Source organism: Rhincodon typus, chromosome 7 (genome assembly GCF_021869965.1).
Source record: "Rhincodon typus isolate 14 chromosome 7, sRhiTyp1.1, whole genome shotgun sequence".
Lineage (NCBI taxonomy): Eukaryota > Metazoa > Chordata > Chondrichthyes > Orectolobiformes > Rhincodontidae > Rhincodon > Rhincodon typus.
The window spans coordinates 60,274,531-60,300,952 of NC_063338.1; the positions used below are offsets into that span (position 1 = coordinate 60,274,531).

At 38.2% G+C, this 26,422-nt stretch overlaps 1 protein-coding gene across 1 annotated transcript in view; it reads right to left on the reverse strand.

Annotated features, from left to right (window-relative positions):
* lrp2a (low density lipoprotein receptor-related protein 2a) overlaps positions 1-26,422 on the reverse strand; it is a 286,554-nt gene that overhangs the window by 86,018 nt on the left and 174,114 nt on the right. Inside the window, exons 39-49 of the mRNA XM_048599223.1 lie at positions 25,284-25,526; positions 21,458-21,583; positions 19,605-19,724; positions 19,182-19,313; positions 16,860-17,061; positions 11,351-11,646; positions 9,633-10,149; positions 7,753-7,905; positions 4,947-5,117; positions 3,864-4,087; positions 2,199-2,373 (exon numbers count right to left, since the gene is read on the reverse strand). Coding sequence (XP_048455180.1) covers positions 2,199-2,373; positions 3,864-4,087; positions 4,947-5,117; positions 7,753-7,905; positions 9,633-10,149; positions 11,351-11,646; positions 16,860-17,061; positions 19,182-19,313; positions 19,605-19,724; positions 21,458-21,583; positions 25,284-25,526 — 2,359 coding nt within the window. The remainder of the gene's footprint in view (positions 1-2,198; positions 2,374-3,863; positions 4,088-4,946; positions 5,118-7,752; positions 7,906-9,632; positions 10,150-11,350; positions 11,647-16,859; positions 17,062-19,181; positions 19,314-19,604; positions 19,725-21,457; positions 21,584-25,283; positions 25,527-26,422) is intronic.

The window sequence follows — 26,422 nt, forward strand, 5'->3', positions numbered from 1 at the left end:
TGCTGTTTCAGAGTGTATACACACTGCACCAAACTAATGAAACCTGACAGTACAAATTTCACATGAGAAGAGCTTTAAAAAATTGATTTATAACTTTCTTAAAACAGTCACACTTGCTAAAGCCCTATAAAAATGAGCTTTAAAGAATCAATAGTAGGAAATGCAGTGCTTGACACCTATTTTACCTGTGTAAATAAACACTTAAGCAAATAAGGAATAAATCCAAGAGAAGAACTTTCAGTCAAGTCATGTTTCCCCTTGAGTACAGTTTTTCAACAGAATGATAGATATCTGCTCTCGCAGAATTAATAATGACACTTGTCTGAAAGCCTAGACACAAATTAATCCGTTGAAACAGCTGTGCCCTTGATCGATTGACATTTTTTTGTTACCATAGGGTTCACTGGCTCTGTACAGTGTGTCAACAAGGTGATTGGGCATAGACACACCATAGGTTAGCATGGAGGATATGAGGGACACTGGAAGAGGATGTGGGTGAAGAGGCATAGTTTAGTTGGGACTCTTGAGGGCCATATCAGGTTGGCGGAGGGGAACACGTTGGAGGGTGAAGACCTTTTGAAATTATCTTTCAGAAAGGCTCTGTCATCAAGACTATGGTTCACAACATTTCCGAGCGGCTGTGAATCATAACTACTTCAAAAGCTGGCCCGACTCCACAAAATTTCAGAGATGCCTTTCTCTGATATGGAATTAGCCAAGTTGGGAGTTCTTTTTGTACCAACCCAAATCGGGAATGTGAATTTGGGTCAAGAATCCCAGAATCAATTCCCAGCCACCATTTTTAAAAGATCAGTAAAATTTCCCAACTCAGTATTTAATTGAAAATACAGCCTAACCTTTCAGGTTTGTGTCCTTTCAACAGAAATGAGGTAAGTCCAAAGATGTGCAGGTTAGGTGGATTGCCCATAGTGTCAAGGGATGTGCAGGCTAGGGAAATGCAGGGTTACAGGGATAGGGTAATGGGGGAGTCTGGGTGGGATGCTCTTCAGATGGTTAGTGTGGACTCGATGAGCTGAATGGTCTGCTTCCGCATTGTAGGGATTCTATGATTCTAACTAGAGATGTAATTGTTCTTCAGTGAAGGGTGAGTGGAACAAAGATAAAAAGGAAAAGCTCTGATAGGATCAAAGACAGGAGAGATTGAATGAGAGAAAATTCATTCCTCGAGGGCCAAAGGGAAAGTGGTAAGGAAAGGAACAAAAGATGTTCCTGGAGCAGGTATGCTACTGGCTGAAAGACAAGAAGTAAATGAAACAAATAGAGGAAAGGAAACAGGATGGGCTTGTTGAACTAAATGGTTTGTTGAACTCAATGCCAGTTCAATCTCTTAAAACTCTTGTTTTCTTCACAAAGAATTTCAGATCCTCATTTTCAAGGGCTAACTTAATCCTCAAATGACAGCAATGAGTATCCAACCTGAGTTCGAAGTGAGTGGCCTTTACCAGAACCTCCCCAACTCTGCTTACTTGGGGTAGCATGGAAGCTCAATGGTTAGCACTGCTGCCTCACAGTGCCAGGACCCGGGTCCAAATCCACTCTTGGGCGACTGTCTGTTTGGAGTTTGCACATTCTCCCTGTATCTGTGCGGGTCTCCTCCGGTTTCCTCCCCAGTCCAAAGATGTGCAGCTTAGGTGGACTGGCCATGGGATATGCAGTGTTAAAAGATTAGGGTAGGGGAGCAGGTCATCGAAGGGTCAGTGTGGACTCAATGGGCTGAATGGCATGCTTCTACACTGTAGGGACTCTATGAACATTTTGGGTGCTGTAGATCCACCAAAAGTTATCTTCGGCAATGCTTCTGAATTCAGCCACTGTCTTCTTCAGCTTGCCTGAACTGTACCATGAGACTCATCATTACAAAGCTCTGATGACTCCATTCCCTTTTGAATAGAATCAACTAGAAGTTTTGATTTCCAATCTCTTTTTTTCTTAGTTTGCTTAGAAACTGAAAGTGTGGGATTTGTCCGAAAAAAAAAGTCAAGTTTTGAAACCAAGGATTCCATTATATTTGAAACATTCAGCTTTGCTTTCTTGAAACAATAAGTGTAACAGTATGTACCCTTATAACTAAACAAGAAAAAATTGGTGCAATTCAGAAAATACTAGAAATGTAAATAACACGAGATAGGAGTTGAAGATGCGAAGAAACAATAGCAATGCAGCATTAATTATTGTACCTTTCGTTGTCAAGACATCTATACTGTGTACTTGTGCACATGGGGATACATTGAGTGATACTGCCAGACTGCTTAATGAAGTTATCTGGACATTCACATGTGTGACCTTGACCACCTTCTGCTATCAGACATAGATGGGAGCAGCCACCATTATCTTTATCACATGGATTGTTTGCTGGAAAAAGGAGGTATAAAAGTAACTGTTAATAAAGAAATTTCTTTCAATGCACATACAAGGAAGCAAATAATAAACAATAATTGGAAGTGTGGTACAAGGCTGCATAATAAAGTATGGGTAAACATAAATAGCTTTCACTCAACTGTTGAGAACAATCGAAATGCAGCTTTTTTTGAAAAATAAATAAACATTAATTCTCGCAGAGTCTGACGAAAGTAAACCGTCACAAAGGCGGCCACCTAGGATGAAGACCAGAGAATGAAGATTGTGACACAGTTGTGTTGCAACTGGTGCCAAATCCTCTTATGAACTGGATGACGACGCTTCTGAAAGTCAATACTCATCTATAACTAAAAATCAACAGAAGAAAGATTACAAGATGGAGTTTGACAATGATCATCAGCAGTACAAGCATCTATAAGCTGAAATTGATGAAATTACTAAACAATTTTTTCCTGTTGGACAGGAAGATTGATGAGACTGACAATGATGAGCAGTACCACATTGTTGCTGTTGCTAACATAATAGAATAAAAGAAGTGGCAAATTCTGTGGATTGTAAGGCAAAGAAGAAGCAAACTGTTGACTATAATTCAAAAAGCATCTCATTATCTGAGACATCTGATGGACATGAATGTCTCTATCTAAATACAATTTTATTTATTTTCTTTTTATTGCTGTGATTCCTTAGTTTCTTATACTTTCTGGGGATTGGCATTTTGCTTCACTGTTTATTAAAATGTATTAGCATGGATTAATAATGGTTAATGGACAAAAAACACATCCAGAGGTTGACAAATTGTTGAATATTAAAGAAATCAGTTAGATCAGCCATGATCCTTAATGACTCATGGACCAGGCTCGAGGACCCAAATGGCTTACTCCTGTATCTATTTCTAATATTCTTCTGACTAAAGACCAAATAGGGGCAGCTATCAGTAAGAAAGTTTTACTGAAAATAAGAAATAATGCAGTTTTACAGTGGCAGAACATTTCCATTTGTATTTATAAGGATTACTTGATATTCAATTTTGTTGAAATTGACAGTTACCTAAATCAACCAATCAATTAACAGCATCTGAAATGCCTTCCAGCATAAGTCAACAACAGTAAAACAAGTGTCAGCCAAACCATTTCATTCAACTGTTTTCTTTTCCTTTGGGCTATGAGGGAGTGAGATGAGAGTACAACTCACATTTTCATTGCTATCCATCATATAATTTCAGTTCAGGATACTATCCTATTGCACATGCGCAGCCCTAACATGTACGATCAAAACATAAAATATTGAGAACAATATGTTGAGACAAGGCAACATAAATCTTGCCAATAAAACATAGATCTTTAATAGCTGAATGTTCCATAAGTAATTAGTTAAGAAATTAATGGACATATCAATCATTTCAAAATGTGGCTTGCAATGCAACCCAAAGGATATATGAGCTACAAAATGCTCCAATTACATCAGTTTTAAGATTACACACTTACCAATTGGCTGTCGGTATGGATGGTATACATGAATGTCAAAGGGCCGGTGGGTGGTGTTCACCAACAACACCCTGCCTTCCCCGGTGTATTTATTTGCTTTCTCCACTGATTTTGTGTTCCAGTCAGTCCAATATATTGTATCTTCAAATAGGCTAATGGCAAACGGGTGGCTTAGGGTTCCATCAAATACCGTGTGCCGATGGTTCCCATCCAGGTTGGAAAATCTATAAAAATCAAACCATTTACGCTTCCATCAGAAAGTCACACTAACATTTGGTAAAAAGCTTCCAAACAATGGACTTCAATGATAATTTTTAAGACTTTTGTTTTACAGTAAACTTGTCATCACAATTGGTTTAAAAGATTAAAAAGTTACAAATGTGGAAGAGTATATGACTTAGATTACTAAAATCTTTGAGAAGAAAATGACAGCGGTCATTTCACAGAACAGGAGGAAGCTTAAATGCAACTATTAATAAAAAGCAATGCAATAAAATGTATTCCATGATCAATATTTTGATAGAGGCTCAAATTTTCTTGGAAACCTGTGTCAATTTATTTTTCCACTTTTGCATCTAATCAAATACAGGATATCTACAACTGTTAACTAGATAAAAAAAAGAAGTTTCTGGGTAAAGACTCTCAGTGCTGGAATGTCGGAAGTGTCATGCAGTTTTTGACACCCCATTCACATATTAATGAAGCGTGATAGCTGCAAGTTAAAGTCATAGATCACCAACTGCTTGTTATAAGGAGCTGTAATTAATATATTAATGTAAAGAATATGCCAGTTATTTTAAAATCAGCTCAAATAAATTACCTAAATTTACATACTTAGTATTAGTGCATCGCTATTCTCATTGTGGTGGATCCTTATCAGAAAGGCAAAATAAAAGGAGTAAGTCATCAATGGTAAGATTGGAGTAATGGCCAGCATAATGTAGTCTATGTCATCCTTCACGCTGTCCACGAATATCTGGAGTACTCTTTTAATAATAAAATGTGGTCTATTGTACCTATTGTATCATCCCAACACTTTGTTGTCAAAGTTAAAGTTTGGCAAAAAACTTCAGAAATACTTACTCAATATAATTCAGATGAGCATCAGTCCAATAGAGTTTATCATTTGTGTAGTCAATGGTCAATCCATTGGGCCACTCCAGTTTTTTGGTAACAATGGCAGATTTGTTTTTACCATCCATACCCATGCGTCCAATATACGCTTGATAACCCCAGTCAGTCCAGAAAATATATCTGCAGAAAGTTATAAATATGTAAATTCACTTCAAATTTTATGTTGTCAATTTGCTGTGTGGAGCATGACAAGACTCAATAAAATTATTAAAGTACATTTGCTTTTGCTGTAAATAGAAGCTCTTGTGTATCATAGGGAGTTGGATCTGTTCCCTGCAGCAAACATGAGACCACATGGTTGTATTGTCAGCCCAGTACCAGAGTGACATATCTGGTCTGGAGTGACTTGATTGATGAATAAGATCATGAATCGTGTTGACAAAGTATAAGTAGAAATGAAGTTTCCTCTTGTGGATGAATCCAGAACTAGTGGTTGTATTTTAAACTTATGTGTTGCCCTCTTAGGCCAGAGATGAACAGAACAACAAAGTGCAGGGCTGGATGAACACAGCAGGCCAAGCAGCATCATAGGAGCAGAAAGGCTGACGTTTGGGGCCTAGACCCTTCATCAGAAAAGGGGGAGGGGAAGGGGGTTCTGAAATAAATAGGGAGAGAGTGGGAGGCGAATAGAAGATGGATAGAGGAGAGGATAGGTGGAGAGGAAACAAACAGGTCGAAGAGGCGGGGATGGAGCCAGTAAAGGTGAGTGTAGGTGGGGAGTTAGGAAGGGGATAGGTCAGTCCAGGGAGGACGGACAGGTCAAGGGGGCGGGATGAGGTTGGTCGGTAGGAGATGGGGGTGCGGCTTGAGGTGGGAGGAGGGGATAGGTGGGAGGAAGAACAGGTTGGGAAGCGGGGACGAGCTGGACTGGTTTTGGGATGCGGTAGGGGGAGGGGAGATTTTGAAGCTTGTGAAATCCACATTGATCCACAGCACTTTGTTGTCTCGGATTCTCCAGCATCTGCAGTTCCTACTATCGATGAGCAGAACAACTTTCTTTCAAAGGATTATACGATTTTAGAATGCTTTACCTCAGAAGGCTGTGAAGTCGTGCTCACTGAATATTTTTAAGCCAGATGTAGATAAAATTCTTGTTAGCCAGTGTAATCAAAGTTATCAGAAGTAGTTAGGCTACATATGGCTTCATATCAGGCTTCACATGTTTGCTAGTTCAGAGAATCTGAAAAGCAATTCTTTTCTTGCAATAGTTTAAGGTTGCGCTTTCAATTCTCAGTACAAACTTCAAATTCACACAGGAATGATGAGCAATATGTGATTCAGATCATTTTAATTGGTCATGTTCACCTTGCACAATGTATATTTGCTCAATTTACTGTTTTGGCTTCATACTTGTTAACTAAACATAGTTGTGATGAAAGTTACAGCAATAAAGTCTGTGGGCATGTTTCCAAAATGTCTGGAGCTCGAACAAGGAAGTAATGAGTTCTTAAAGATGGCACAGCGATTAGCACTGCTGTCTCACAGTACCAGGGACCCAAGTTCAATTCCAGCCTTGAGTGACTATCTGTGTGGAGGTTGCACATTCACCAGTGTCTGCACAGGTTTCCTCCAGGTGCTCCGGTTTCCTCCTGCAGTCCAAAGGTGTGCAGGTTAGGTGGATTGGCCATGATAAATGCAGGGTTATGAGGATAAGATGCAGTCTAGGTGGGATGCTCTTTGGAAGGCAAGTGCAGATGCAACGGGCAGCAAACTGTCTTTTCATACTGTTGGGATTCTATGAGTCTGTAAATAACATTTTAAAAATTATCCATTCTTCTCTTGGGCTTGGAGCTTCTATGTGATTGTGTGTATTTCTTTTTACACGCAACACCATCCTTAGAACAGGTGAAATGTGGTTGAGAATTGGCAGGGGCAGGCAGGCAGCACCAGCCAGAGCAATGATGGTTGGCGAGAGAAGCAAGAAGAATTGGAATGGGGGTGGCCATTGCTTCCAGGGCCCCAAGACGGGCCACAAATTGCCCACTTCTGACCCCTCCTCCATTAAATCCAAAGGACGGTCCCCAGAATTAAACAGGCTGTCTCCTCACACTCACTGCCAATAAAATGCAAGTAGCAATAGGTTTGAACCATCAATTCATCAGTTAATCTCAAGTTTTGTCTGCTTTAAACAATAAAAACATTCCTGGTCCTTAACCAGATCATGACATAATTTTGAACCGCTGGCCTCTGAGCAGAAGGAGCCATCCTCTGCTTCCCCGCTACTGGCAGAATGTTATGGTTCTGGGGCGACAGGCCAGTTTCCACTATCCGACTCTAAAAGCTTCCCTCACTATTTTTCAGGTCCCTACTTCCCAGTCAATTCCTTCTAGGCATAGTTTGAATGAATAATCAACTGCATACTGCGCTCCAATCTCACTAGTATAGTTTTCTACTGTATAAGTTTCAATAATTTAGATGTTGGGTTGGCACTGTGATCGCACACACACATTTTTAGCTATGTTACTAAAAGTTTTCAAAGGTAGTGCTCCAACATATCAAGGAACATTTTAAAAGTCTTTTTTTGAAATTACATTTTGAAACACTGCCTGCTTGGGTTAGTTCAGAAGAAAAACTTGTACTTGTCAATATGTCAATGAATTTGAGCAGAAACTCAAGAGGATAAAGCATTTCCCAAAAACAGGTGTGATTGTGGGCACAAATTGTACCAGAATCACTTATTGTGCCACCGTAGAAACTCTAGCCCTTGATGCAATTTTCTTTAAAAACATGGGAAAATAATTTTGGGTCCTCTTACCCATATTTTGGATAGACAGCAATAGCTCGAGGGTTCTCAAAGCAGTAAATATTGCCTGTATCCACACAGTGATCAGCCAGCATTTTACGGAACCTTCCATCAAGTTCCGCAACATTGAGGCAATTTTTAAATTGATCAAGCCAGTACAGCTTCCTGCAATAAAATTAAAAAGACTCATTTGACTTGCACAAAAGACAATATTCAACGTTTTCCAATAGTAACCCATATACAATAAGTTTGGATAAATATTTAAAAAGGAAAGATTTTCAGAGTTCTGGAGGAAAAACAAGGCTGTCAGACTAATTGACAATTCATTCAGAGATTTGGCATAGCCATGGTGGGCTGAATGGCCCTCTCTGCTGTTTTATTTAATGCTAGCATATCAGTAGGTAATACTGAGAAGCAACTGACCTTATGCAACAGCAATCAATTGTCTATAAATTATACAATAAATGCATTGTTGGAAATTAATACGTTGGGAAGTTGACAGGGTTCAACTTACTCTGATTCTGGTCATGCCCGTTTATTATTAGCCTTAACTACTTTCACTATTCCCCACCAAAAATCCAATGCCACTGTTAACAAAATTTCAACTCATTCCACTGCATCTTTAAACATATGTAGGAAAAGAAATATAAGAGCAAACAACTGCGGATGCTGGAAATTTGAAATAAAAACAGAAAATTGTGTAAATGCTCAATAGTTCTGTAAGCCTCTGTGTAGAGAAATCAAAGTTAATTAAGGGATGTTACCAGGCCTGCTGGTTTCTAGTTTTATTTTGGAAAAGAAATATCCAAATGAGTTACAAAATAAAGGGGAAAAATATTCTCAAATGTCACTCATTTCACTGCTTGTATGCATTCACAAGCAACTAGTGTTGTAAAGTTTCAAGTGGTTAAGAGGTAATACTGTTGATGGAAAAACTTCAGTAGTGTTGAAGCTTCTCTCATGATCTGACAGTAAGTGTACTGGCATGCTTATGTGAATTTAGAGTCACCTCTGAGACACATTTGGAAACTTAGAGTAAGCTTCATTATCCAAGCTCAAAGTGGGCAGCCACACTCAAAAGGAATACTGGGAAGGAAAAAGGCATTATAGCATCATACCTGCAATATCTGTGCTTCCTACAACCATGATTGACTTATTAGATACAGAACCTGTTGAAGTTACCTCCTGATTTCTAGCTATGAACATTCACAAAAATCTGGAGAAGTTTCACATAAGCCACAATGTGGCTTCAATCTACTCTTCAGAAGAGATTAGAAGTCTTCAGCAGACAACACTTGAGTTGTTAGTGAATAATGTTACGCTAACATCACCTTCAACTGTTTGGTTTTGTTTACTTTACTATAGATTGAATTCTATTGAATATCTCTTCCTTAAATTGTCCTATGTACTTGCAGAAGATATTACAAAGATCACACTTATGCAGTAATAATAAATCACATCTGTTAAGCCTTGATCTTATTGAAATGCAAACCAAGCTTGGAGGGCTGAATGGCCGACTCTTGTTCCTTGTCCATGTATTTAAATGCTCAGTAACCCATCTCAGATTAAGCTGAAGCAATGTCAAGTATGTGAAACAACCAGCTCTGGCTTCACAGACAATGGAATCTATGACTACTACCTAATTTTAATAAGTTTTTTTCTGACAATGTAATTTCAAACTGAATACTACCTATTATATCCATTTAACATTATAAGACATGACAAAATGTCTTTACTAATCTTTACTTTGGGCTAATGAAAAATGCTTCAATCCTGAGAAGTCTGGGTTAAATTAAAACCAGTTTTAACATGGCTGAGTTTATTGTGCAATTTAGTCTGGAAATAATAATAAGCATTCACTCCCAAACATTGTAACTGAATAGTTATATTACCTTCCAACCCAGTCAACAGCCAGGCCTTCCGCACCTTGTAAATCGTGGTTAATTATAGTTTCCTTTTTGGTTCCATTCAGGAAAATCCGTTCAATAATTTTTTGACCCAAGTCAATATAGTACAATCTCTGCTCAACTCTGTCAAAGTCCAAAGCCACCACATTAATGAGACCTTGTTGAACAAGAGTATAAATTTCCCCATCTACAGACAGGTTTCGTATGTAGTAGCGATTACTGAAGAGGAGATAAGGAGCAATATTGCTGTTTTGGCGACAACTTCTTCCATCAGGTTCTCGAAGATGTCCTGGGGCACATTTGCAGATGTAGGAACCCTCTGTGTTTTCGCAAATCTGACTGCAAACATCCGGTGTTACATTGCATTCATCAATGTCTTCACAAGTCTGTTGATCATCCATGAGATGGTAGCCAGGGTTACAAGAGCAGAAGAAACCAGTCAATGTGTTGGTGCACCCGTGTGTGCAATGATTCAGTGCAGAATCATTGCATTCATCAACACCTGTAACAATACAATCAGAAAATGCAAAATTATTAACAAAATAATAGGTAAAATAGTTTCCTTTGGAAAGATTATTATTTAAATTATTTGTAAACAGTTCTTATGAAGCACAGAAATAAAATAAATTCAAAGATGAATTTTCTACAATTGCAAAGTGCCAGGTTACTTAAATAATTTAAAATATATAATAGTACAATTTACTCCAAAATTAAAATCACTTATATGAGCAGCTGGAATGCCAAAACAAACTTAAAAATAAAGTGCATAATAAGGGAATACACTGTTGGACTGGCAGAGCAGCTGCAGGCAGAAATTATGGTATAAAATCTCCAAGAATATATCTACCCATACTAGCAACCCCAGAAGAGAGTAGGAACATCAAATTTTATGTGACGTAGAAAGCTGACTGTCATGCATCTCACAAGTTCCAGTGAAAAGGAAAGATATTTAAAACATTTTAAAGATATAAGCTCAACTGTGAAGACCTAGAAGCTTTCAGATTCAATTTCTAATCAAAAGTGAACTAACTGATCTCAACTTGGAGTAGAATTGGGACAAGGAAGTTCTTGTTAACAGATTGTCCTGGAATAGTGAAAGAAAAACCATTTTAAATTTTTTGCTTTTTAAAAAATCAGTATCTAGCAATCTCCTGCTGGAAATGTATAGAATGGGTAAGAGTAGGGGGACCTGTTTGTGCTGGCCGCTCAGGTAAGATAGCACAAAGAATCTTCCCACATGGTGAAAAAAATGTACACTTACCATTTGGGGCATCATATTCCAGCAAGGAGATGTGCAGAAATAATTGGCAAGAAGAAAAATGATTAAAAGACAAAATTTCAATTGACAGTCATAGTGCAGCATGCCATCTGAGTGTGAAACATCTTCAATCTTTGGGATTCTGCTCAGAAAGGACTGATCTCAGGCTCTACTGACATTTCAACTTCATCATTGTACGGCAGTGGAAACCACTTTGCATTAACAGTAATCTAGTATGCAACTGAAGCATAATTAAATCAATTGTACTTTGAACTGAGTCATTCTTCTTATTTCGATGGTGATAAAATGTGCCAAAATTTTGTTTAGTACTAAATTTTGGATACTCTACAGCCCTATCACCAATTGGACAAATCCAGAATCATCCTTCATGTTGATAAGCAGCAGGTTCACAAATCCAACAAAAGTTCTGAAACTGAATACATACCACATGTTTTCTCATCACTGTTATCAGAACAATCATCGACGTCATTGCACACCTTGCCACTTTCAATACAGGCTCCATTGTCACATCTGAAATGTTGTGGAGGGCATGTTGGCTCAGAGGTGACACACAGGTGTTCCCTCTCATCGGATCTATCTCCACAATCATTATCACCATCACAGACCCATAACTGTGAAACACAGCGACCATTCTCACATGTAAACTGGTGTTGGGCACAAGGTTGGTATCTACATCCTCGTTCATCACTGCCATCACCACAATCATTGCGTCGGTCACATCTGTGGTCAAAGTTAGACATTGAATATGGAAATATCATGAACATGCCTCAATAACAGCATTTAAGAAAACATTATACTCATTTCAGAAGTTGCTGGAAAAGCTCAGCAGGTCTGGCAGCATCTGTGAAGAAAATATCAGAGTTAATGTTTCAGGTCCAATGATTTCTGAGGAGGGTCACTGGACCCGAAACGTTAACTCTGATATTTTCTTCACAGATGCTGCCAGACCTGCTGAGCTTTTCCAGCAACTTTTGTTTTTGTTCCTGATTTATAGGATCTTTCGGTTTTTATAATACCAATTTAACTGAAACATAGAAAATAGCTGTAGGAGTAGGTCATTCAGCCCTTTGAGCTTATTTCACATTCAATAGAATCATGGTTGATCATTCAATTCAAAGCACTGTTCCACTTTCTCCCCATTTGCTTTGATCCTTTTAGCCCTAAGAACTATATCTAGCTCATCATTGAAAATATTCAATATTTTGGCTTCCACTGCTTTCTGTGACAGAGACTTCCACAGGCTCACAACTGCCTGGGTGAATAAACTTTCCTTCATCTCAGTCCTACATGGCCTACCTAATATCCTTAAACTGTGACCCCTGGTTCTGGACCACCCAGTCATCAGAAATATCTTTCCCGCATTTATCCTGTCTAGTCTTGTTAGAATTTTAGAAGTTTCTGTGAGATTCTCCCTCATTCTTCTAAACTCTTGTTAATTTAGTCTTAATCGACCTAGTCTCTCTTCCTACATTAAGTCCTGCTATCCAAGGCATCAATCTGGTAAATCTTCATTGCACTTCCTCCATAGCCAGAACATGCTTCCTCAGGTAAGAGAGACCAAGCTGTATGTAATATTGCAGGTGCGGTCTCACCAAGGTCTTGTACAATTGTAGCATGACATCCCTGCTCCTCTACTCAAATCTGCTCACTATGAAGGCCAACATACCGTCTGCCTTCTTCACCACCTGCTGCAACTACATGTTTACTTTCAGCAACTGGTGGACTTTCCCGATCTATTGCCATTCAAATATAAATCTGCTTTTGGTACCAAGGTTAATAACTTCACATTTATCCACATTTTACTTCATTTGCCATGGATTTGCTCCTCAGTCAACTTGTCCAAATTATAATGAAGCATCTCGCAGCTCAGCCTCCCATCTAGCTTAATGTCATCTGCAAACTGGAGATATTATATGCAGTTCCCTCATCTAAATCATTCAATACATTTTGTGAATAGCTGGGGTCTATGCACCAATCCCTGTGGCGCCTGTCACTGCCTGCCAATTGGAAGAAGACCCTTTTATTCCTATTCCTTGTTTCATGTCTGCCAACCAGTTCTCTAACCATGTCAGTACACTATCCCCAATTCATGTGCTTTAATTTTACCTACTCATCTCTTAGGTGGGCCCTTACCAAAAGCGTCTGAAAGTCTAAATAAACCACTTCCACTTGCTCCACCCCACCCACCATCAATTTACTAGTTACATCCTTGAAAAATTCCAGCAGATTGTTCAAGCACAATTTCTCTTTTGTAATCTGAGTTGACTCTGTCCAACCCTGTCACAGTTTTCCAAGTGCTCTGCTATTTAAACTTTCATAATGGATTCTAGCATTTTCAGTGTCTGGCACTACCAATGTCTGGCTAACCAGTCTAAAAATTCTCCGTTTCTTCCTATATCCTTTTTTAAAAGTAGGGTTACATTAGCGATCCTTCAATCATAGGAACAGTTCCAGAGTCTACAGAATCTTGGAAGAAAGTTGAGTATTTGCACAGGATTGACAAACTTGACCCAACCAAAATTGTTTGGTATTGTGAGCAGTCCAAATATCAGAGAACATCTTAAAAGCGAGAAAGTAAGATGGACCGTCAGAAAACATACGTTAAATAAAACTTTAAAATAATTATCTACCCCGGAAAACCAACGAAATGAGGGCCACTATAGGCTGAAAAGCTGGTCTGCTGGGAGAAAGGATTGAGGAATGTGATAAGAATGTTAATAGATGGGTTTAAGAGCTATTGGAAAGCAGCAAGCATGTTTGGATTAATGGTTATTTCTTGCATATAAAATTGAGTATAATCTCAATCAATTTAATACCACTGAATCTCGGTGTTTCTGATTCGGGTGTATTGCTCACACAAACCAATGGAGATGCAGTGAAAGTGTCCCTACCTCTGAGCCAGGAAGTCTGGGTTCAAGTACCACCTGTTCCAGAGGTGTGTAAGAACATCTCTGAATAGGTTGATTAAAAATGTCTACACAAACCATTAGACAGCCATGAAGTTACACAGTCAGGACTCATCTTCTGATTCAAAATATCCAAAGGAGAAAAAATTTGGATCCAATGTGTGAATGAGTAAAACTTATACTTGAGTGAAGATAATTTGCATTAGATCTTTAGAGAATTAAAAAACATCCCATTACTAGACTACTGAAGACTCTGTACATGTGTAGGTATCAAGGCAAACATAAAAAATTGAGAAATTAGCCAAAAAAACTCAAAAAAGGACGTTAATAATTGTTCAAGAGAAATAACTGATCATCAATAGTAACCAATCGTTTTTAAAAGACCTTGATTTTACCTAACTGTGATCATTCAAGCTAAAAGGTTATGTTGACAATGCATCAATTGAATTATTATTTTTATACAAATGAAGATTCTTTGAAGGAGGCATAAAAATTTGAAAATCTGAATTTGCCAAAGCATAGATTGATATGAATAGCATGTAACTGTCTCTTATGCAAAAATATTAGCATTCACTGTGCTGCAAGCTCACATTAAAAACTGCATAATTAAACTTTCTACATTGGCCTGAAATTATGGCACTAATAAGTATGAGGCTTTCAGAGCTCATATTCAATACTGAGTAAAACTGACAATAACTTCTAACATCTATTCATTAGTAATTAAATGCAGAAATCCAGAATTTACTGTTGGAAATACCCTGCTTAATTACAGGATATACTGTTGCAGTCTTTGCTGGGTGACTCAGCACTAAAATCACTATTGGATCATGAACATAAACTGTCTACTATTCTTACTCTAAGATGGTTGAGCCTTGATCAATCAGAAGTTTTTAAATGGTCTACCAGGTCATAATTATTGATGAAGGATAACTTTGGCCTTGATAAAATAGGATTCCATGCTCGTGAAACTTACTTACTTTCTCAAAAATGAAAATGTTATTATGTTTTTGAAAAGTATTTTTTTCCCAAAGTTTGTGGTTTGATACTTAACTTTCTCAGATAAACCCATATGTATGTTTGAATCTCTTACTTTTCAAATACATAACCTGTATTTTACTTTCTCCTTTACTGACTTTGAAAATTCAGCTTCTCTGGCTTCAGCACTATTCCTGGATGCTACAGGTCACTTGCAGAAAGTACTAAATGCAAATTGACAAATTGGAAAAGAGTAAGTCTACACTCTAGAGCCTGGTAAACATTATGAGCAGCTTTTATTTCAATGGCCACATAATCCAAATCATAATTCTATTTTTTTCCCAAAACTGCACAGATGTTACATTAGAGATAGTAGGAACTGCAGATGCCTCCGCTTGGTTTCCCCGATGTAGAGGAGGCCACAACGGGAACAGCGGATACAGTATACCACATTAGCAGATGTGCAGGTGAACATTTTCTTGGGGCCTGGGATGAGGTTGAGGGGGGAGGTGTAGGGGCAGGTGTAGCTTTCTCCGCTCTTCCCGTTGTGGCCTCCTCTACATGGGGGAAACCAAGCGGAGGCTTGGGGACCACATTGCAGAACACCTACGCTCGGTTCGCACTAAACAACTGCACCTCCCAGTCGTGAACCATTTCAACTCCCCCTCCCATTCCTCAGACGACATGTCCATCCTGGGCCTCCTGCAGTCCCTCAACGATGCCACCCAAAGGTTGCAGGAACAGCACCTCATATTCCACTTGGGAACCCTGCAGCCCAATGGTATCAATGTGGACTTCACAAGCTTCAAAATCTCCCCTCCCCCTACCGCATCCCAAAACCAGCCCAGCTCGTCCCCGCCTCCCTAACCTGTCCTTCCTCCCACCTATCTCCTCCTCCCACCTCAAGCCCCAACCCCATCTCCTACCTACTAACCTCATCCCGTCCCCTTGACCTGTCCGTCCTCCCTGGACTGACCTATCCCCTCCCTAACTCCCCACCTACACTCACCTTTACTGGCTCCATCCCCATCTCTTTGACCTGTCTGTCTCCTCTCCACCTATCTTCTATCTGCCTCCCCTTCTCTCCCTATTTATTTCAGAATCCCCTTCCCCTCCCCCATTTCTGAAGAAGGGTCTAGGCCCGAAATGTCAGCCTTCCTGCTCCTTTGATGCTGCTTGGCCTGCTGTGTTCATCCAGCTCTACATCTTGTTATCTCAGATGTTACACTACTATATTTTTATCCAGGAAGATATTTAAAACAGAAAGGCTGCACTTAAAAAACTATTGACCCATCATCTCAAAGTCAAATTATAATCAGGAAGTGGTAAATGGAAGGAATTATGATAATGCAATGTTTTAATTTAGTCATAAAATATTTGGCACGTATGCACGTTTGTGAAATCTAGCCGACATTTGGTACAAGTCTATAGAGTATCAAGGAGCAGTCAAACCTAGAATGTAAAGGCCCATCCATCTCAGTTGGGATTTCAGTGCTTTGTCAGCACAGGGAAGCAACTTCTAATCAGCTTTTTGAAAACAGTGAATACTTTGCGTCCCCAGTATTTTTGGGAAATAGAAGTTTCACAATGAAAGTGTTAAACAATTATAAATGCAAAAGAAAATCTCAAAAATGAAAAAGGAAATGCAGGGCTTAATCTTATCCCATTAATCCCAGCACTAATCCTCTCTTTTGGCCTACAAAGTTTCTTCAACCATATAAACACTTTAGAGGAAATGGGATTAGGAAGTTCATATTACAGAAGTACCACAAACAGAATCTAAAACTTATTTTATGGCAAGCCTCACCTTTGATCTGCTAACAGGTAAACAAGCAAGCTGATAAAGAAATGACAAATAAAACAAAAGTAAAAGCGCTCTTGCCCTGAATAAGCTTTGTACAACAGATCAAGTTTGTTTCAAATGCTAAATATCAATTCGAACCATTCTTATAACGTTTCAACAATTTGTTCCATCCATTATATCTTGAAGTAATACTGAAAACTTAAACACCATTAAAGAGAAAAAACACAAGGTTTTTGTCAGCAACAAACCTGTATGAACTCCTAATACAGAGGCCATTGTCACATGTGAACTCTGTTGCAGTGCAGGATCGCCTAGTGCAATTCTGATGTTCATCTAAAGCATCAGAACAGTCAGAATCTCCATCACAAATCCACATCCTAGGGATACACCTTCTCTGTGGAGGATGGCTGTTGACACATGTAAATTCTGTAGCTGTGCATGTGCGGTTTGCTGGAACAAAATACATTGAGGTAAATGAGATATTCTTTGAGCTGTTAATTAATCAAGAAATCTAACATTGAACTACAGAAGTTTCAGAGACCCAACTTTGACCTGTAGAAATTGGGCAGTGTCTACATTAAGGTGTGATCCCAATGTGACATATTCAGTAAATGCTTCCAGAGGCAGGAGGCACCATGCTCATTTAGCTCAAACTACATCAGTTAATTCACCAATTCCAGAGAGCAGCAAATGACCACTGTTCTTTGAATCATCTGTGGGGAAGGGGAAAAGTAATCAGGAGAACAGATGTGTGACAACTGGCAGGCACCTGTTGAATTAAGGCAGAGCTGGGACAGGACCCTTGTTCCTCCTGACTTCACAATAAAGACAAACAAAAAAAGTTGAAACTGAACTTTCTGTTGGCAGTTTCCAACATTCAGTTCAAAGTCAACAACAAAAAACAAGTTTCAACTGAATTTTGAAAAAGGACCTGCAACTGATGTAAAACTACCAATTTGCTTTTGGAAAGGGCTGAATGCTGCTTCAACCGTTCATCTCCAGACAGGTATTAAATTATACAACTCACAAGTTAAAAATCAAAGCCATGCATGCTACTGACCATATTGAGTGCTCGCGTGCCAGTCTGAGACATGTAAAACAAATTAAATAATCTAACTTCTAGGCAGTGAGTAATTAAAACTGGAAGCTCAGAATTAATGCGTTATGTTGCTTTATATTATTCTTCTGTCACTATCTGGTGCCTTGTGCAGTAGTAACAGAAAGATTGTGCCCAAGTAGGACTGATTTTGAGTAGGTATCACCTAATTTGTAACAATTTGCAACTCCTCAGATACATGAAGCAGTCTCAGTCCATAAAGAAAAGGACCTGGGCAACACCCAGGCTTGGGCTGGTAGCATTCATGCCATACAAGTGCCAGACAATGACCGTCTCAAAGAAAGAATCTTACCATTGCCCCTGATGATCAATAGCATTACCATAAATACTCCACTATCACCATCTTGGAAGTAATGAGGTAGCCATCTAAATACTGTGGTTACAAGAGCAAGTCAGAGAATTTTGCTGCAAGTACTCAGCTAATAACTCCTTGCAGGTTGTCCACTAGCTACAAGGCACAAGTCAGCAGTGTGATGGAATTATCTCCGCTTGCTTTAAAGAGTACAGTTCTAATAACATTCAAAAAGCGTGACATCATCCAGACTAAGCAGCATGCTTGATTGGTACCTCACCCAAAGCATTTTACATTCACTGCCTCCACTACTCACACACAGTTTCTGCAAATGTGTACTATGTCAAAGATTTACTGAGCAACTCACCAAGGTCCCTAAGCTGCTTCCAAACCCACAACCTCTACCATCTAGAGGGACAAGGGCAACAGACACATGAAAACACCACTGCCTGCAAATTCCCCTCCAAGCCAAAGAGTATTCTGACATAGACCTATACTGCAATTTCTGTAGGCCAATATCCTGGAAATCGCTCCCTAAAAACCCTACAGGAGTACCAACACCACAAGGACGACAATGATTCAAGAAGTCAACTCACCACCACCTTCCTCAGGGCAATTAGGCACGGCGAGCAAATACTGGTCCAATCAGCAACACTGAAATCTTGTGAATTAATAAAACTGGCAGTCTTCATGGGACAAATAAACAAAGCAACAATATCTCAGTGATGACACCATCACCTAAGTATATATGATCATTCCTAGGTATGATATCACAGACAGACTCGGTCAAGTGGATAGGAATACTCTATTCATCTTGGTTGAGTGATCCATATTTTTGAGATTAGAGATAAGTGGTTTAGAGGGGAAACAAGGGAATGGCTTTAAACACATGGTGGCAGGGATCTGGAAATCAATGCTTGAGTGTAAATTAGAGGCAGAATCCTTCAGAACCTTTAAAAAGCATGTGAATTTGTACTTGAAGAGCCTTAACCTACAGACCAAAAGCTGAAAAGGGTTTTTGCTGAGATAGCTACTTCAGTTGACACTGAATTGATTGACTGAAATGCTTCCTTATATCCTCTAAATTTCTATGATTCTATGGAATATGAGTTAATGAGATACATGGTAATTGGTTACAATTATTCTTCTGGTGACACCTACCACAGTTATGTCTTTGATCTTCATCACTTATGTCCCCACAATCATTGTCACCGTCACAGATCCAGGTTGAGGGGATACATCTGCCATCATCACATTTGAACTGTTGGCCTGAACAAGTGCGCTCTGTGCGAACTAGAAATAAAAGGTAGCTGACAATGCGATAACAGGTAAAATGTATAGTCTTTGGAGTCACAATAAATGAAATATAAGTATTTAATTGAACATTTTCTAAGTCAATTCATTAAGGATGGACAAAGTTGTTGAATGCATCTCCATATATATAGGGTGTATTTTCACATGCTGCAGTCCAAAAGACATAGAATGTTCCAACCATTCATTGTGGGTATTGCTTGTGAAAGTTAGTAAGGTATAATGTCATGTAAAGTCAGTTCATTAGCAGTATTTAGTATGTATCATACTTACGACAAGTAGATGGTTCATCAGACCCATCAGCACAATCCATTCCACCATCACAATACCAGTGTGATGGGATACAGCGACCAGAAGAGCAGCGGAACTCATTCTCTGCACAAGTTCCAGTGGCTAAAATTGATTCAAAAAGTTATAACGTACATCAGCAAACCAATATATTAATAGGTGGCAATTGCATTCAATTAAGGGGATGATTTTACTTAATATCTTCCTTACTTTGTCAGTGAAAAAAATTGTAAGAGGTGAGGGTTTCCAGATAGATTCCCCAAAGTTGTTATGTTGCAGGCTACTAAGGAAACTAAAGGTTGTAATCTTGATGGGCATATTGCCACTTGAAAATGAGAAATAGAAAAACAGGTTTGAAAGCTATTTAATTGATACTTGAAAGTGAAGTGTTCTCAACTTTGTAATGAATATGGCAAGGAACAGGAATGATAAGGGTAACTTTTTAAAAAATTTACTAGCCTTTCACTGAGAACAGTTATGTGTAATAGTAGTTCAACATGAGGTAGCATATCCAATAATGCATATCTACATCATTAATGTATTACTGAATGGCAGATATGCATTATAATTATTTGAAACAGCATTTGCTTTCTGAAACTGTTCACTCAGCCCCATTTCTCTACACTTTGCCCATTTAATTTCTACCTAAATAATTCGCCAATTGCCATCTAAAACCTATTGTAGATTCAGCCACATTCTGGTAGGATATTTCAGATCTTAAAGCCATCTGCATAAATATATTTCCAAACTTTCTCTTTGCCCTTTTGACAAGCTATGTCCACTTTATAATGTACCATACTGTAAAAATACAATTTCCTGTTTACTTCATTAAGTTGCTTCCTGATTTTAAACATCACCCTTATATGTGTCATGTTGCACAAGAAAATGGATTGGCAACGCAGTGCCCTTTTGTTTTGTATGGTATAGGGAGCAAAAATCATTTGTACAATGACTGCATTCAATGAGCTATTACCCTATGGCTTTATAATTACTTTTTGTTTTTGAACAAATGAACTCTGCTTCATATAAATGTCTCACAATTCCCTGAAAACTGGATGAAGGTGAGATTGAATTTAACCAGAAAACATATGCATACATTTTGTTTGGTGCTAACACAAGAGTTTTAAAACAACGTATTGTATGAAGGACTCCATCATGCTCTGCAGTACACTAAGATCCTAAGGCCATAAGAAATAGGAACAGGAGTATGCTGTTCGGTCCCTCAAGCACGCTCCACCATTCAATAGGATCATGACTGATCTGATACTCCTCACGTCCAATTTCCTGCCCATTCCACCTAACTCTAGAATCCCCTACTGATCAAGATTCTCTTTCTCCTTCTTTATCCTATTCTTTTTCCCTATTCTAATGTCTATCCTATTAAAATTTGTGCATTTCAGGTAAAATTAATTTGATAATGCTAAAGAGCAATATAGACAATCTTTGTTAGAAACAGCATTGTTTTGCATGAATTAGTTTTAATTGAAAAATTATCCACTTTTATTAGCGTGGTGATAATTTGATGTAATATTGAAATAGTTTACAATTTTAAATTCTTTACAAGGCAAGTACAGTTTTCACAAGTAAACATATAAACATAGAAAATAGGAGGAATGGACTATTACGCCCTTCAACCCTTTCCTCCATTCAGTATGATGATGGCTGATCATCCAAATCAGTTCCCTGTTCCTGCTTTCTCGCCCTACACTTTGTTCCCTTTATCCCTAACCAAAATGATAATGCATTAAAGGGTTCATACTACACAGTATGATTCAATAATGTGAGCATAAAATATTCCATTTATAACTGCCATATTATCGATAACACAAACTACATACCACAGTGTGTGGAGCTCTCGTCACTCATATCACCACAATCATTATCTCCATCACAAAGATAAGTGCGAGGAATACAAATGTTGGTTGTTTGACATTTTGTATAGCTAGGCTGACAGGTCCGATCAGCTACAGGCAAATATAGGAATAAAGAAAATTTAGTGACATGTCTTTGAAGACACCTTAAGCATATTTTCTTTTCTATTCATTTGTGGGATGTGGGTGTCGCTGGCTGGCCAGCATTTCCTGCCCATCCCTATTTGCCTTTGAAAAGGTGGTGGTGAGCTGCCTTCTTGAACCGCTGCAGTCCTCCTGCTGTGGGTTGACCCATAATGCTATTAGGGAGGGAATTCCAGGATCTTGACCCAGCGACAGTGAAGGAACGGTGATACATTTCCAAGTCAGGATAGTGAGTGACTTGGAGGGGAGCTTGGAGGTGGTGGTGTTCCCATATGTCTAATGCTCTTGTCCTTCTAGATGGAAGTGGTCGTGGGTTTGGAAGGTGCTGTCTGAGGATCTTTGGTGAATTTCTGCAGTGCATCTTGTAGATAGTACACACTGCTACTACTTAATATTCTGAACTATGAGCATTGTTAATGCCATCTGCTAAAGATGTGCTAAAATTGAATACTTTTGACTTTGATTTAACATGTTAATTGAACTGAACAGCAACAAAGCTTTCAAAATAGAAGTTGACTTCTCAAAGTTTCAACATTGTGGCAGACAGTAAAATTTGTAAAACTCCATTCCTGTACTGGATTGAAAAATTAGGTGCAATTTAAAACTGTTTTTAAATGAAAACTGTTTTATTCAACAATGTATGAATTAACCTAATAAATATCCTATTAAATCAAGTCAGAAACTAATGCAAAAAAGCTGTATTAAAGTCCTGAGAAGATAGAAAATGAATGGCGATTACTGAAAAACAAAGAGGGTTGTGCTTAGAAGACAGTATTCTAAAATTGACTTTTAAGTGTTGACTGGATGAATGGGTCAATGCAGTTTTATTTCAGTTAGACATTCATGAACTAGAAGTATTTGAATCAGACAGGAATGACTACCTCTGCCATTTTCATGTGACTGGAAATGTGCATGTCTACTTTGAATATCCAGTTGAGGGTGTTCTTAGAAACAGAATGGAGAAATCCCACAAGAGGTCTTTGTGGGCAGCTTTGGGTAATATGTTCTCCAGTCTGAAACAACTGTACTTGGGTCATCACTTATCTTCAAATTATGGAGCAGATGGTTGCAACATCCATGTCCTGTCTGGATTCAGCGGAGCAATATAAATTCTCATCAAGGGTGGTCAAAGCTGTTGGGTCAGTAAAGCGTTGTTGTCTTTTTTAACGCTGTATTTGTTCCAGGGTTCTGTCCATTTTGATCGTGTATTGATACCATGAGTAGCATCTTTCCCATGGCCTTCATGCAGGGCCTGAGATGATAGAGTACATCGATTCACAATTTTTACTGCCTATGAAGAAAAGGGTCATGAGCACACAAGATGTCACCACCTTCAAGTTCCCTCAAGGCATTATCATCCTGATTTGGAACTATGGTTTCATGGTTCTTTCACTGTTCTTTCGTGGTTGCAGATCCAAAATTCTGGAACTTCCTACCTAACAGCACTGTAAGGGAGCCTTCTCCAGGCTGACTGTAGCAGTTCAAGAATGCTGCCTTTTCAAGATCAATAATGCTGGCATATTGCCAGAGATGCTTATATCCCATGAAAGATTAAAATACAAAAGACCTGGAGGATGGTTGGAAAGTTGAGAAGGATAAATGGCTAGCAGAGATGGAGTAAAACTATGGTTAACTAACCATAACTATGGGTAAAAAAAGTGTTCCTTCAAAATTTTTAGCTGCTCCCCAATTCACCTAGAAATAATGAGCTTGCTATGACATTTCAGTGGGCAATTAAAAGCCAGAAACATTGTATTTAGGCCAGATCAAATTTCCTTTCCTAAAAGGCATTTTTTTCAGTGACAAGCGGCAGTGGTTAACGAGTCACCATTCAGTTAGCTTTCAAGTTCAGATTTGTCACTGGATTCAAATTTCACTACCTACCATGGTGGGATTCAGAACATTGAAGCCTGGGGTTCTGGAATACCAACCCAGCAAGGTTTCCACTATGTCACCCACCTCCTTCCATTTAATCGTGAATGTTCTCTTACACATGGAGTAGCATGAAAAGTCAGAGGACTAAAATAGTTCAACTATAAAAGAACATGAATAAAACAATTTTTTAAAAAAAATTGGAAATAATATGAATCAGATAAAAGGGAAATGGTGAGTTTTCCTCAAACATTATAACATAAGTAATAACAAAAACAGAAATTGCTGGAGAACGTCAGCAGGTCTGACAGCATCTGTGCAGAGAAAGTAGAGTCAAGATTTCAGGTCCAGTGACCCTTCTTCAGAAGGGAACTTCTTATCTAACAGCACTGTAGGGGAGTCTTTACCACACTAACTGCAATATTTAAGAAGGCTGTCTTCTTAACAGCAATAAATGCTGGCAATTTATTTATTTACCATAAATAATAAGTTTTGCCAATCCATCTGTACTTCACTGTCAGTGTAATTCTTTCCGAAATTTATCATGCACACTTAATTCAAGAAACTTTGGCTGCAAATATGTACAAACTGCAGCCTCTCATTTGTTCTACCTTTCTCAATCAATATACACACACATACATTTCTCCTGTTTCATATATTCATTACAAACTTAACCTGAATCAAATCTTTAGAATGTGTGCTTTGGCTATATTTCAAACAAAATTGGAAACAACCAAATATATTCAAGTCTGAGAAGCATTGTATTATTTGCTTAATGAAAAGCTGCAAACATACACATTTCACACACCACATACTTTCAGATTGCAGGATATGCCTTCAGAAAACAGTTACCATTCTGGTAAAAATTATGAAGTCCAAACCTCAACTGTTAGGAGGCTGTTAAACCTTCATGGAAAATCTTAACATACAAAATCAAAGTGGACAAAGTCTAATTCAGTCATATTTGGATTTTTTTTTTAATTTTAATGCTTTGATTAAGACCTTTCTTTGACAGCAGTAGTTTCAGCTAGAGGAAAAAATGCAAATTTCCTAAAATAATTTTAGTGGTGTGGTGTGGTTAGTTAGTCAATAAAATATGACAGTGAAACTTGAAATTTTGTTACAGGGTTAGCCCATTAGGTGTTTACTTTGGCATTTCCATTATAGACTCAGATAAAAAGCATGACTTAAAAGTAACAGCATTAGAAAGTAAGGCTCTTGCCAGCAAGATTATACATTGAAGCTTTTAATTCATAACTAGACATGGTAGGTATCTTGTATTGAATTGATTTTAAGGCTTTACTCTTTGTACTTACTGCAATGACATCCATATGAATGTCATTTACCACTTCCTAAAGGAAATGATCACCTATTTCTCCAGTCCCCTACAACAAAATACAATACAAAACTGATGCATGATAAACTGGCATTTACTGCAGTTTATCTCTTAATTCAAAGTTGTTTAATTCAAATATTGGCTAAGTTAAATGTGCAGCCTTAAATTCACATTTTGCTATGGTATTTATATTGTCCAATTCAACCTATTAAATAATACAAATATTAATAAAGGAATGGTCAATGCGTATAATATTCTACAATAATTACTTTCTACAATATGTGACATTATCATTTTTTAACTATATGCCCTTACTTCTGGAGCAGACCATCATTTTGAGAGGGTTGAATAAATGAGTCAGGAGTTCTTGAAGATTCTTTGCTGCATCAATGACTATTTGAGCATCTGAGTTATTTCCAAAACAACCTGAATTGTACTTACGGCAGTTCCTCTCATCTGAAGTTCCATTATCATGGCAGTCATTCACCCCATTGCAGACATAGCTATTGCTAATACATCTTCCATTATGACAGGTGAATTCTGTAGTGGGATTGCAAGTAGGGAACAAGCAGCCAACCTCATCACTGTTGTCTCCACAGTCATTGTAATGGTCACAGCGATACCTATATAGTGTGCACCGGCCATTTCCACAAGTGAAAGCAGATGGTGAACAGGTATGAAAAGCTACAGAAAGAGCAGAGATACCAAAACTAAAACAATATGGTACAAAAAAAGGTTTTTAAATGTTGTTTTAACAATTCTCCGTTATGCAAGAAAAATTTTGTTGCATTACCTTCCATAAATACAAGTGCTTCCAAATACGCTGCATGTAAAATAGAATAAAATGGTTTGTTTTGGCTTTATTATTTTCTTAATTTGAAATCTAATTACAAACCTCAATGTGATTTATAGCCTGTCAATTTCCTGTTCCTCTCCCTTCCTTGGGCATTTATTTGCTTGACAGTAATCGCAGGATGAATAGCTAGCTAATCTGTTTTGCATGGCATTAGCCAGTGTACTCTGAGAAATCCCTGCTATTCTCAGAAACATATGGGATCTGTTAACATCCACCTGTACAAACTAGCAGGGCCTTGAATTCATATACCTTACACAGAAAATATTTCTAACAAAGTAGCACGTTCTCAGTACTGAACTGCAATTTTAGTCTAGATGGTGTCCTGAATCCCTGGAGGGGTGCTTAAACTGATAACCTAGAGTCAAAATGCTACATAAAAAACTAAAATGACCCTGTGGGAAGCTTGATCTATGACATCATTTCACCGTGTATCAACAATAAAAAAATTAAATCTTTACACTATTATTTATAATTAATGAGGAAATATAAATAAGTTAACTTTTTTCGGTAAACCACGTAACGAATAAGTCCATGTGCAATATGTTCCTATGTGGACTGCATGAAAAATAAAACAAAATTATATTTCCATGTATTTTGTTCTTTTTTATATCATACTTTATTTACCATATCCAATGTCAACCAGAAAAGCAGGCAATTTCTGCAGAACTGCTAAGGCTTTACATTTGATTCTGCATATTTGAGATTTTGAGAACTCATTGCACGT